The sequence below is a fragment of the Macaca nemestrina genome, chromosome 13, assembly GCF_043159975.1.
Source record: "Macaca nemestrina isolate mMacNem1 chromosome 13, mMacNem.hap1, whole genome shotgun sequence".
Taxonomy (NCBI): domain Eukaryota; kingdom Metazoa; phylum Chordata; class Mammalia; order Primates; family Cercopithecidae; genus Macaca; species Macaca nemestrina.
This window is the reverse complement of record NC_092137.1, coordinates 71,104,962-71,117,927: the sequence shown is the minus strand read 5'-3', so window position 1 is coordinate 71,117,927 and position 12,966 is coordinate 71,104,962. Positions and strand designations below refer to the sequence as shown.

The window sequence follows — 12,966 nt, the reverse complement described above, 5'->3', positions numbered from 1 at the left end:
ACGTGAAAACTTAGTAAGTAGAGAGCGTGGCGAAGGGGATACAGGAGCTCTTAGAAATTCTTCTTGCCATTTTCTCTGCAACTTTTATTTCAAAACGAATTAAGTTTTGTGACTATCCATCCCATTTTTCCGTATACACATATCCAGAAGCTCAGGCCCCAACCCAGACTGATTAAACGGGAATTTGGGGGACTGGAACTGTGGCAAGTGGATTGAGAAAAACACCACCACCACGCTGCCGGCAGTTCCAGTGTGCAGCCGGTACTGCGCTCCAGCCCTGCCGATTCGCACCTGTGCGGCTGGTTCAACGCGATGCCTGGACGCAGCCTCCAGAGAGCAGGCCGGGATTGGAAAACGCTGGAGGAATGAGTGCAGGTGGTCCAGCCCCGCCCCCGCCCCGCCCCCGCCCGCGCCTCGTGCGGCCCCAGGTGCGCCGGTGAAAGCCCGGCCTCAGCGGCCTCCACCTCGCCATGGACCCAGCGCCCGGCGCTCTAGATCCCCGCGCCGCGCCACCCGCGCTCCTGTGCGCCCCGCAAGCCGAGGTGCTAGAAGACGTGTTGCGGGAGCAGTTCGGGCCGCTGCCCCAGCTGGCCGCTGTCTGCCGGCTCAAGCGGCTGCCCTCAGGCGGCTACTCGTCTACCGAAAACCTCCAGTTGGTGCTGGAGCGGCGGCGTGTGGCCAACGCCAAGGAGCGTGAGCGGGTGAGGGGTCCCCAGGGTCGACGCTCGCTCCCCCCTCCCACTCCCTGCTTCACCACCAAACACTTGGTCAACACCCGGGGGCCCACTCACCGCCCACCCCCGCTCGAGGCGACTTCGAGCTCCCGAGGCCTCCCGCGCCCCCAGCTTGTCGGGAGAACGGCAGTGGCCTCCTTCCTCTGCACCTCCGTGCAGCTGCTCGTTGGCGGCCGCTGCGTTGGTCGCCTCGCCCGCTAACCCTCCAGGATTTGTGCAGGACCCGGGTCCGGGAGGGGACAGAGGAGGGGCCCTGACAACTTCAAAAATGTCTCCCTGGGCAGGTGTTTTAAAAGCTTCGCGCTCAGGGGGTGAACTTTCATCTCACACCATAGGCTCTGGTGGGTGCTTGGGGCGCACAGGGATCCCCTTCGCTCCTTTTTCTTGCTTTCTGCATCTCGGCCTCGAAGCACACACGAGGGTGAGGAGAAAGGGGGGCCTGACGGAAGTGACTTTTCTTTTTTAAAGTAACGAAACACGACGACCCAGTGTGCACCCAAGACTCCCACTCAACTCTGTCAAGATAAAGTGACTTTCCCAGTCGAGCGGCAGCAATCTCGCAAACGGGAAGGGTCCTGGGGGCCGTGGTTGGAGCGGCACCTGCTGGTAGATTTTACTATCTCTAAGGAAACTCAGCCCCAAACTTGGGAGACATGGTCTCCTTCCTAGCGTTTGCATTCTACGGGTTTGGCTGCAGCAGAGGCGAATCTGGGAGAGGGAAGGGTGAGGGGTGGAAGAGGGAGCAGAGCGCACGTTCAGGCCTGGAACTGCGGAGAGAAATTCCGCCGGGGGCTGTCCCTAAGCACCCCAGGCCTTTTAGAAATGTCCCAGAGAATCAAGTAGGAACTTTGCAGGGAGAGGGCAAGTGGAGAAAGGACGACAGGAGAGTAGGAGACTTCTCTAAGTCTCCTGCTTTTACCGGTACTAGACTCTTGATGGCCAGAACCCTGTGATCTGATTTGGTGGCCCTACAAAGAGATTATGACCTAATAGTTTAAGTGGTCCTTCCCACTAGGAAGGAATTGTCTTCTCCAGAGAATCAGTCCTGGTTTTATCCACTAAAACACTAACGAGCTGTATTATTCTTTATAATGGTAAGATTAACACATTTGGAAAAGACAGAAATGACTGAAGAGGTTAAGCGACACTCACAACACAGATATAACTACTGTGAACATTTTTGTGTATATCCACCCAGTCTTTTTCTAGTTTTGTGTATTCATATATATATATATATATATATATATATATATATATATATAATTTTACAGAATTGTCATTCGGTACATATTTGTAATTTTTTTACTTAACATTATCAAAAGCATTTTCTTATATTCTTAAGTATTCTTTCAAAGAATAGTTTTTGACTGCATAGTCTGTCCAAAAATGGACCATAATGTATTCATTCTCTTATTAGGCATGTTTGCTCTTTGTAGCTTTTTACTGATACCTATCGATGTAACTCTATGTGCGTGTCTGATAATTTCCTTAGAATAAAATGCTGCAAGTGAAATTACTGAGACTTAAGGCATATACAATCGAAGAGCTTTTGATACAAGTTGCCCAATTGCTTTCTAGATAGGTTTACTAATTTCTATCCCTTCTTACAGGTCTAGGACTGTTCTCTTTTTCATGCTATCCCTGATCCAGGGTATGATAAAACAAAAATGTTACCACCTTGATACATGAAAAATGGCATCTAATTTCTGTTTTAGTTTGTAGTTCTTTGATTATTAAATTCTTTTTATACACTGACTGGTTGTTGTATTCTCCTGTGAATTGGCCAACTATGTCCCTTGCCTGGTTTGCTCCAGGTAGGATATACTCAAAATATATTGACTTTGTGGTATAGTGGGAGCCAGTTCTCCCAAGGCCTGTGTCTCCCAGGAGGGTGACCATCAGAATTATAGGCCTTCAGAGACAGGGATTAGACGCTGGAGAATAGAGAAAAATAAAATATGAGGAGCCTTTCAAGTCTCACCAACTCTCTGGATTCTCACCCTTGCCTCTATATCATTAACTCGGTGGGGAAAGAGGTTGAAGAGCTGATAGCTCAGTGCTTGATTTGACAAGTAGTTGTACATTTGATTCATCAGCAGCAATACCACTTCTTGAGGACTTCCTATGTGCCAGGTTTGGGTGAGGTATCTTATGTGTACATTATATCACTTAATCACACCCCACCCCAGAAAGCTTTAAGATATTTTCCATTTTGCAGATGAACAAACTGAGGCTTAGTGATGTGAAGTATTCCACGCACTCTTGTAAGTGATAGACCTGGATTTTAAACCTGGGTATAGTTGACTCAGATTTTGGCCACTCCTCTACTGCCTCTGCATTATGATACAGCGGGTACGCTCTCAAAGGAAGAGGAGTGAGGTCAGCATGAACACGAATACACCTTGCAGCCCTTCTGCCCACAGTTCCAAGTTTATGCCATTCCCTCTTCTTTTACTATGAACTGCACTGCTGGTGGAACGGTGACTCTTTGGGGCATATGCCTGTTTAGATTTGCCCCTCAGACAAGGAGGCTGTGGAAAAAAACCCCTTCTGTAGCTTGGGGAGATGTCTGTACAAATTGGCTTCTCTGTGTGTCACTGTGCCTTTTTGTTTTCTAGATAAAAAATCTCAACCGTGGTTTTGCCAAATTGAAGGCACTTGTGCCGTTTCTTCCCCAAAGCAGGAAGCCCAGCAAAGTTGATATCCTCAAAGGTGCAACTGAATATATCCAGGTTCTCAGTGATCTTTTGGGAGGAGCCAAAGACTCAAAGGTAAAGGTGTAAGATTTTAGAATAATGATAGCCACCATTTATTAGGCCTTGTCTGTGTACGAGACTCTGTGCCAAGTGATATATGTATACTTTCCAGTTAATGTTTATAACAATCCTCTGAGCTATTTTTATGACCCTCATTTTACAGCGAAGGAAAACAAAATATAGTTAAGGGCCACACAGCTATGAAAAGTCAGGACTGGGATTTGAACTCAGATCTACATGAGCTTTGGAGTTGAGTCTCTGACCATCTATACTTGCCTATGGTCACTGTCCGGGGCACCTAGTTCCTGACTGTTGAATCTTTGATAGGATTTCTACAGCTGGACATAGGAGGGGGCTTTCCTAAAAGCACTGTGGTGGTTTCCCTACAGTAGAATGCACATCAGACAGGACACAGGAAGGTAGAGGCATTTCTTTCCCCAAGGGACCTCTCTTAGAAGAGACCCTCCCTGAGGCCAGCTGAAGAGCTCAGCAATGGTCTGGTGATACCAGTCTCATGGGATCTTGCAACCATTCAGCAGGAATGACACAAATGGCCCTGTAAACTGAAGTATCATAGTGTCACCACCATTTTCAGAGTGGGATAGCTCAGAAGTGTCCATTAGGCAGAGTAAAGTGTGGGCTGGTTTTATGGACTTGTTCCAGGGAGAGGCAAACATTGATGGGCTGAAAATGAATCAGTCATCTGGGGAGACAAAATAGGAAGAGAGAAAAGACCTTAGAAATGAGCCCTAAGCAACTCTGTTGGTAGGAGGAAGGAATCATCATTAGAATGTGGCAAGAAGGTAGAGGAACAAGATGGGGTCATAAAATTGAGGAGAGAACCTTAGGAAACTAAAGGTGAGGAGTATGAGAGGTTACAGAGAGGCTGAAGAAGGCCAGGACTGGAGAAGGCACCATGTCTAGCACTTGAAAGGTGAAAGAGAATTGGGCTGGGCATCAACTTGGAGGAGACTGAGGGTGCATGATTGGTAAATATCTGGAATCCAAGCAGATTCAGAGGAAAGTGGCAAACTTCAAGTCCATTTAACCTAGCAGTTCCAAGTGGGAAGAAGAACCACCCCTGCCCCCCCACTCCCCTACCCCCTGCCCCCCCCCCCAAAAAAAAAACAACCGCAGAAAAGTTGTTAGATCAAGTGAAGGTCTTTCCTAAGTAGAAATTTGATCATGTTTAGGAACAGAAGGGAGACACTAGAGGGAAAAGAAACAATTATCCTAGAAATTTGGGGCAGAAATCTCCAGGTATATCATAGTACCTTTGAATATTTTTTTCTTCTCTATTAGTCCTAGCCAGGTGACTGCTAGGAAGCTACATTCTGCAATGGCAGGAGTGGATTGTCCTGCTGGCCAAACTGGTTGGATTGTGGTATGGTCACAGTGTTTGGGCATGTGCAGGTGGCTACCTTAGTTTTTTCTTGCGTGTTAATTGTGTAACAGAAGTGCTTTGTTCGTTGTAAAACATACAATCTGTTCCAAGCCATAATATGTTTAATGCAGTTACCTATTGCATAACATTTTAAGATTATAGGAGAACAAAATACGGTCAATTGAACAATGCTTTTCTCTCCATGATAACTTAAGCATTGCCCTTATCACTTAAATGAAACCTCATCCATTAAAACTTTGAAATGTATTGGTTTAAGTCATCAGAATCTTTCTGTCATATTATACTGTTTGACAACTAAGTATGGTTTCCAGAAACAAGACCCAGATGAGCAGAGCTACAGTAACAACACTTCTGAACCACATATATCCTCGGCTAGAGAGCTATCAAGAAACGTCACCCAACGTATCAGCTGTGCTTTCGGCTTGAAGAATGAAGAGGAAGGGCCTTGGGCAGATGGTGGCAGTGGTGAGCCGGTGCATACTTGTCGCCAGGGTGTGATGTCTACGACTGAAGTTATCTCCCCAACCAGAAGTCTGGTAAAATATTCCTTCTTAAATAGCTGTACAGATATCAAAACCGTAACATGTATACTTTGAGATATGAGTAATTTTTCCATGCTAAAGTGTGATTAAAACAAGATAATTTTATGAAAGCCCTTGGGTGGGGCAGTGGGGTTTACTAGTTTGGGAGAATATTTTGTTTCTAAATTAACTGGTAAGCAGCTCCAGGGAAGGGGAAACTCCTCCCGAACCACCCAATACAGACCTAAGTTTATCTTTTAAATGATCCTATTTAATCCATCGAAAGGTTTTCTGGACTCCGTGGTCTCCAGAAAAAGAAGTAAGTAGCTTGCCATACATAAAGATGCATGCTTGGTGATACTTTTGTGTGTGTGTCTTGGTGGGGATTGGAGCCGGGAGGGTGGTGCTGGTTGTAAGACAACATTTTAAATGAAATAAAGCAGTTCATTTTCTCTTACTACTTTGTCAACTAAAGAGACAGCTGGAAGTGGCAGCATGCTTCTCCAAGTCCAGAAGTGGACTTTTTGCCCTTGCCATGAACTGGTATACATAAATGAGGCCCCCTGCTCTATCCTACCCAGCAACACAATTACTATTGAAATAAGAAAGGTGTATAGGAATGTGCAGTAAGCATGCCGTAACAAACATGTTACATGGTATGATATAAGGGACAGCGAGGGCTGTGGAGTCACAAATGGTGGTTGGAGGGAGGCAGTTTAGGGGAGCAGTTGAGAGTATGCTCTGGGAACAGACTGCTGAGGTTTAAGCCCTGGTTTTACCACTTGCTAGCTGTGTAATCTTGCATGAGCTACTGAATGCCTCTAATCCTCAGTTTTCCCCATCTGAGCAATAGGTATAATAATTGTACCTACCTTGTATATAAGATAACTAACTTCAAATGATATCATGTCAGCAAAGTATCTGGCATAATACCTGTCATGTCACTTGGACAGATACCAAATTTTCTTGACTCATGAGCAATCAACATTGATTAGTGAGCAATAATGGGCCACAGGTATTCCAGCTTTGTAGCCAGTGTTTCGAGTTTTCTCACTTGGCTCTCACCAATGTTGTGCTCTGATTTGAGGTCCTACAGGCTTCTTGCTGGCTGGTGGGGGCGGGAGGGTGGGGAAAGCGGTGGTGGGCGGCCTTGGCTTCCATTTCTGATTTGATTAATGTGTTCTAAGGATTCATTTGTGCATATGCTCCGTCTAGATTTTCGTATTCTGACCACTTGAGATATAAGATTTCCCAGGCCAGTCAACTCATAGGAGACAGAATTTCTGTTGCTGCTATGTAAGCTGACATGGAATGACTAAGACCAAGAACAACAAAAGAGTGGGGCCAGGTGCGGTGGCTCACAATTGTCATCCCAGCACTTTGGGAGGCCGAGGTGGGCAGATCACCTGAGGTCAGGAGTTCCAGACCAGCCTGGCCAACATGGTGAAACCCCACTGCTACTAAAAATCGGGCATGGTGGTGGGCACCTGTAGTCCCAGTGACTCAGGAGGCTGAGGCAGGAGAATCGCTTGAACCCGGGAGGGGAGGTTGCAGTGAGCTGAGATCATGCCACTGCATTCCAGCCTAGGTGACAGAGTGAGACACCATCTCAAAAAAAGAAAAAAAAAAAAAAGTGAAGAAATGACCTGATCTAGACCTCGAACCTGACTATCTAAGAAGAGTAATGCTTCTGCAAATGCTAGTATCAAGGTGAAAATCTGACTTGCGCTTAATCCTCATGGATCCTCCTCAGGTAGGTATCATCATGTCACTCTCATGGTGAGCCACCTGGCTACACCTTCCTGCCAGTCCTGTTGGACCCGGGCTTGGGCAGGAGCCTCTGCGGTAGCAGAGCAGGCCTGTGCTTGGCAGTACTAGTAGCAAGTACGTATGATGGGAGGTCCTGGTTTTCCGAGGATAATTGATCCTGGGCATAGGCCGTGTACAGTACACTAATTTAGAGTGGGGACTAACGTTTCCTAGTAAAAGCCAGAAATGTTCTGACTGGAATTTTCTTCAAAAAAGGGAATAAAACACTTAATTTTTCGTCTTTTTAGCCAACCAAGTTTGTTGTTAATTGGAAGAGTGCTAATTTGTAGAATGAACCAAGGAAGACTCGACGTTTGAGATTTTTATAGACAGTGCATGTCACTACTGTCAAGTATGACTTCTGAGGCCTGATCGTAAAGAGTGCCTTTTTTTTTGCAGAAGCATTCCAGAATTTCATCAGTTTTGTCAAGAATTTTTCATCCTTTTACATTCAAATCATTCTTTTTTGTTTGTTTGTTTGTTTGGTTTTTTGTTTGTTTGTTTGTTTTTCTGAGACAGAGTCTCGCTCTGTTGCCAGGCTGGAGTGCAGTGGCACGATCTTGTCTCACTGCAACCTCTGCCTCCCGGGTTCAAGCAACTCTCCTGCCTCAGCCTCCTGAGTAGCTGGCTCACACCACCACGCCCCGCTAATTTTTGTATTTTTAGTAGAGATGGGGTTTCACCATGTTGGCCAGGCTGGACTCGAACTTCTGACCTCATGATCTGCCCACCTCAGTCTCCCAACGTGCTGGGATTATAGGCGTGAGCCACCGTGCCCGGCCATTCATTTTTAAAATTAAAAAAAATTAGTCTGAAACAATAGTCAACTTATAGAAAGTTTGCAGGTGCAGTACAAAGAACTTTTTTCCTGATATGTTTGAGGGTCAACCTGATGTCCCATCACCCCTAAGGCTTCAGTGTACATTTCTTACAAACAGGACATTCCCCTGCGTAGCCACAATGCAACCACTAAGTCTGGGGATTAATGTCGTGTTACTGCCATACAATCCTCAGGTCCTATTCAAGTTTCACCAGTAGTCTCAAAACTGTCTCTTCTAGCAAAAAGACCCAGCTGAGAATCATAAATTACATTTAGTTGCCATGGCTCCTTCAGTCTGGAAGGAGAGTTTCTTGGTGCTTCTGTGACTTATAACCATGTCACGTTTGGAGCTTACAGGCCAGTTGTTTATTATAGGGTGTGTCTTGATCAGCATTTGTCTGTTTCCTTTCGATTAGATTCAGATACGCATCGTCAGCAGGAATAACAAAAGTGATGCTGTTTTCTACTCATTGCATCCTGTTACATGGGGCAGATTTTGATTTATTCTATTTCTAATGATATTCACTTTGATCACTTGCTTAAGGTGGTGACTGCCAAGCCTTTCACTTTAAAGTTAATCTTTTTCTTTTGTAATTAATGTGTATTTTGTGAGGAGGTGCTTTGAAACTACGTAAATATCTCATTACTCATCAAACATTCTACATTTATCAAATTTGTAATTTAGAAATAATTATAGATTCACAGGAAGTTGCAAAAATAGTACAGAGAAGTGCTGTGCATCCGTAGCCCAGTTTTCCCCAATGGTTGCATCTTCTGTAACTATAGTATAATAATATCAAAACCAGGAAATTGACATTGGTACCATGTATGCATAGTTGTATGTTGTTTTATCACATGTGTGGATTCATGGAATCACCATTGCAATCCAGATGCAGAACTGTTCCATCACCACAAAGATCTCCTTCATGCTGCCCCTTTATGGTCACACCCACACTCTGCTCCCAACCTTCTATTCTTCCAAACTCCTGGACGTCACTAATCTGTTCTCCACTTCTATAATTAATCTTGAGAAGGCTATAAAAATGGGACCATACATTATGTGACCTTTAGAGATGGTCTTTTCCCACTCAGATGGGCTGCCTCTATATGTGGGTGCCATCTCACCCTGCTTGGGCTCTGATACCACCTCACTTTGGGTCACTGTGGCTTCTCACTAACTGTGACCCAACTAATGACATTAGTACTGAATTGTTCAGGAGGGAGAAGAACTCGCATTTTCTTTGAAGTACCTATTGTGCAGCCGTCTTTCTGTCTAGTTTTCTCTTTGTTAACATTTATCTCTGAGATATTCTATGTGAGTTGAGCAATTATTTAATATCACCTTTATTAACTTTATAAAAAGCTTGCATTTTACAATCAGGAACCAGGATGGGCTGAAGATAAAAAGTGTCCAAGGAATTGATGCTCAGGCTGACCTTTATTTGACAAAAGGATCCTCATAAAGTTTAGCCCAGCTTTCCTGAAGGGGTGATTCCATAAGGTTTCAGGATCCTGACCAGACTAGAGAACTAGTGACAGTTAACGTGGCTCATTGGACAGAAATTCTCATATCCAGAGGAGCTTAAGATGTGGGAGGCAGGCCCTCTCCAGCTTCAGTTTGCAGGAGTGGTACTCTTTTCCCTGCCCTTGATGAGGACCCAGGGAGTGAAATCCTGGTGGTGGCAGGGACGGGCATTTTGGGGGATTTGGAGATGGGGTCAGAGCAGGCTGTACAAGATCAACAACATTCCTGGGAGGCAAACTCCTGAATGAAGTACATGAGAATCTGCTGATGACAGGGATGGAGATTAACTTCTGGGGCCAGAGCAGGTTCACTAGGGGAATGAATTGGCAAGTATTCATGCAGACAGAGAGGGCCATGAGCCATGTGAAGCCACAGCATATGGTGTTGGTAGGAAGAAAAATTAATTTCAAGGTCCAGGAGAGGCCTGTTGAAAATTAGAGCTTCGAAGTGTAGGTTTTTGCCGTATTGGGGTTGGCGTTGCTAGATGGCAGGGTGTTTGCTGTCTTGCCATTGTATATTGCTTCTATTTGCCACCTGTGGTTGTGCTCTGGCATTTCGGATTATGCATGGCTCTAAATTTCGTTCAGAGTTGCCAGTGACCCTGTAGAGACCATGTCTCTAGACAAAGACCACCCTCAATTTTGGAGTGAGATGCCAAGAGCGCTGGGGCTTGAGGGCCTTTGGAAAAGGACATATGGAGAGACATAGTGTCTGTTCCAGAGGCTTGGGTATGCTGCCAGTGTATACTTCCAAACTCTGGCATGTCATGGGAAAGCTCCTGGAGAGAGTTTCTGGGAGAAAGAAGCCTATGTGGATGGTAGACTCCTACCACCCCTATTCCAAGTTGTGGTAATCTGTGAAATTAGTCACTGGGGGCATTTCTTCCTATAGCATTTTAAGCTCTGAAATGAGACGGTTTGGCTAGTTGGGATGAATTCATTAGCACCTTGGGAAAGCCCTGAGCCTCCTTCTTCTGTCCTCCATCTCACATCCCCCCAGGTAGTGGCTCTATGCGATGGTAAAAATTCTACCACAGTAAGTGATGGGTCTCCCTTTGCTTGAGAAGAACAGTCATCTGCCCCGGGGTTCACTGATAGCCTATGGGGCATATTCTGATGAGATTAGTCAGCCCAGTATTTTCCAAAGTTGTTTCCTTTTTAATGGGGTGGGTGCTTTCTGGTTTGTCCTAGTCCTCCCCACTCCTTACTGCACCACAGTAGCATATTTCACCTGGTAAGGTGTTGGGTTTTGCTGCCCTGGTCTAAGGGCACAGTGGCTCAGGAAGGCTGCTCCAGTGACTGCATTTATAGCCCTGGGATTTTACTGTGCTCTCTGTACTTTGGGGATTTAGGTTCTGATGCTGTGATGGTGCCTATGCTTGTAGTTCTCTGGGACTTTGGAAAGGTGAGCCTTGCTTTTCAAATTATTATAGGAACAGGGACTGAGCTCTAAAGCTGAGTGAGCAAGGATTTCTATTTACCCCCATCTCCCTCACCAAGCCTGGCTCAGTGGGTGGAGGAATGTATGTTGGATAATATGTCAAATTCTGCAGCCACACCGCCAACAATTGGAGTGTGCCTGCCTTCATAAAGACATTAAGCTACAAACTGGGTTTCTATTCTTCAGACTACCCTCTTCTTGGACCTTAAACTCTTTGGCTTAGATGAGACCAACAGCCAATTTTTAATGAGCTGTGACAATAAAGACAACATTTATAAACTTTGGCAAGTTTTCTATTCTCATACTTAAATATTACATTTCTGAAATTCTCCAGCTAACTCTCAAAAACAAACGAAAACAAATGTTCTAAAATGCACTAGACTATAGGCAGTATACAGTCATCCTTTAATCCTTCAGGTAAATATATATGAATTTGTCTCTTAAGTATAAAAAATTCTAAATATGTAAAAAATTAAAATTTATTTTAAAAATAAAGCTTCTAAAGCTAAGTCTGAACTATAAAACAAAAGAAAGGTTGATCACATGTATAGTGGAAAGACTCGATCAAGATTAGAAAAAAAAAGCTAGTCGTACATATTTTGTGTCAGAGACTGTTCCTGGCAGCATATACATACTAACTTATTTAATTTTCACAACCACCCTGTGCTATACAAACAATTATATCCATTTTACATGTGAGGAAACTAAGGAACAGAAGTAACTTGCCCAATATCGGCAAGTCAATGAAGTGTTGGGGTTGGGGGGATGTGGGTATAACAGTGTTAAGTCCTTTTTAATCACTTTTATTCTAACAAAGCTGAACCTTGAAATATAAAGGAGGGTGGACTAGAAAATAGATAAATGTTTAAGGCTAAGTTAAAGCATTTGATTGCAGTGCTTTACCATCCACAGTGATATATACTTAATGGGTTTCAGTATCCAAACAGCCTGACCATGACTTGAGTGGCTTTATTTTTCAGTCATGGGGTTCTTTTTTCTTCAAGTTGAGTGTTTCAGAAAATTGAGCAGAGACAAAATGATCTTGCCACGCTAGTAAAACCACTGATGGAAGTACACTAAAATCCTTCCAATTTCTTTTCCTTTGCAACTAAAATTAAAAAATTATCAGGTACGTAACATTGTGTGCCTGTTCTTGATTTTTCTATCACTGGCATGTTTATGTGACCCATTAGGTGGGACAATTGTCTTACTGTTGGCCACTATGGTCTCAGTTTTTTTGTTCTCATAAACGTGACAAATAACTGATGTGTTTAGCCCTTTCTGTATTTTGTATTGTTTTTGCAGGATAGATTCCCAGAAGTAGAACTGCTGAATCACAGGTAGGTCACTCTATAACTTGATGCATCGTGCCAGTTTATAACACCACTGGTATAATAAGAGTGCTAATTCCATCACATTCTTATCAGTGACCTCTATTAAAAGATGGACTCTTAATGGGTAAAAGAGTGGTATCTTTAAATTTAAACATCTTTGATTACTAATTAAATTTTTTTTTGCATATTTCATTATTGTATTTCTTTTGTAAACTGTTCTTATTTTTAACTATTTATAATGGAATTTTTTCTGTGTTTCAGACTTCCACAAGTATGAAAAATGAAAAGGCCCAGGGTTACCTTCTAGAGACAAATAAATGCAGTCTTGAAAGTTTTGGAGTCTTTTTTTTTTTTTTTTTCCTCTCTTTAGCGTTTCACTCTTATCACCCAGGCTAGAGTGGCACAGCACGATCTTGGCTCACTGCAACCTCCGCCTCCCAGGTTCAAGCAATTCTCCTGCCTCAGCCTCCTGAGTAGCTGGGACAGGCATGCACCACCACGTGCAGCTAATTTTTGTATTTTTAGTAGAGACAGGGTTTCTCCATGTTGGTCAGGCTGGTCTCGAACTCCCGACCTCAGGTGATTCACCCACCTCAGTCTCCCAAAGTGCTGGGATTACAGG

The 12,966-nt window shown here is 44.1% G+C and overlaps 1 protein-coding gene across 1 annotated transcript; it reads left to right on the top strand.

Annotated features, from left to right (window-relative positions):
• The first annotated feature begins 467 nt into the window (after positions 1 to 467).
• On the top strand, positions 468 to 12,678 carry LOC105465225 (folliculogenesis specific bHLH transcription factor). Its single transcript, XM_011713515.1, has 5 exons — positions 468 to 701; positions 3,353 to 3,505; positions 5,207 to 5,431; positions 12,316 to 12,350; positions 12,606 to 12,678. The coding sequence occupies exons 1-5, from the start codon at positions 471 to 473 to the stop codon at positions 12,619 to 12,621; spliced, it is 660 nt and encodes a 219-aa protein (XP_011711817.1). The 5' UTR covers positions 468 to 470; the 3' UTR covers positions 12,622 to 12,678.
• The last annotated feature ends 288 nt before the right edge of the window (positions 12,679 to 12,966 follow it).

Bases quoted from the DNA above. Each gene is read 5' to 3' on its own strand.
- LOC105465225 (XM_011713515.1), top strand. From the start codon at position 471: ATGGACCCAGCGCCCGGCGCTCTAGATCCCCGCGCCGCGCCACCCGCG. The intron at 702-3,352 runs GTGAGGGGTCCC...TTTGTTTTCTAG, and splicing joins ACGCCAAGGAGCGTGAGCGG to ATAAAAAATCTCAACCGTGG. The intron at 5,432-12,315 runs GTAAAATATTCC...TTGTTTTTGCAG, and splicing joins TCTCCCCAACCAGAAGTCTG to GATAGATTCCCAGAAGTAGA.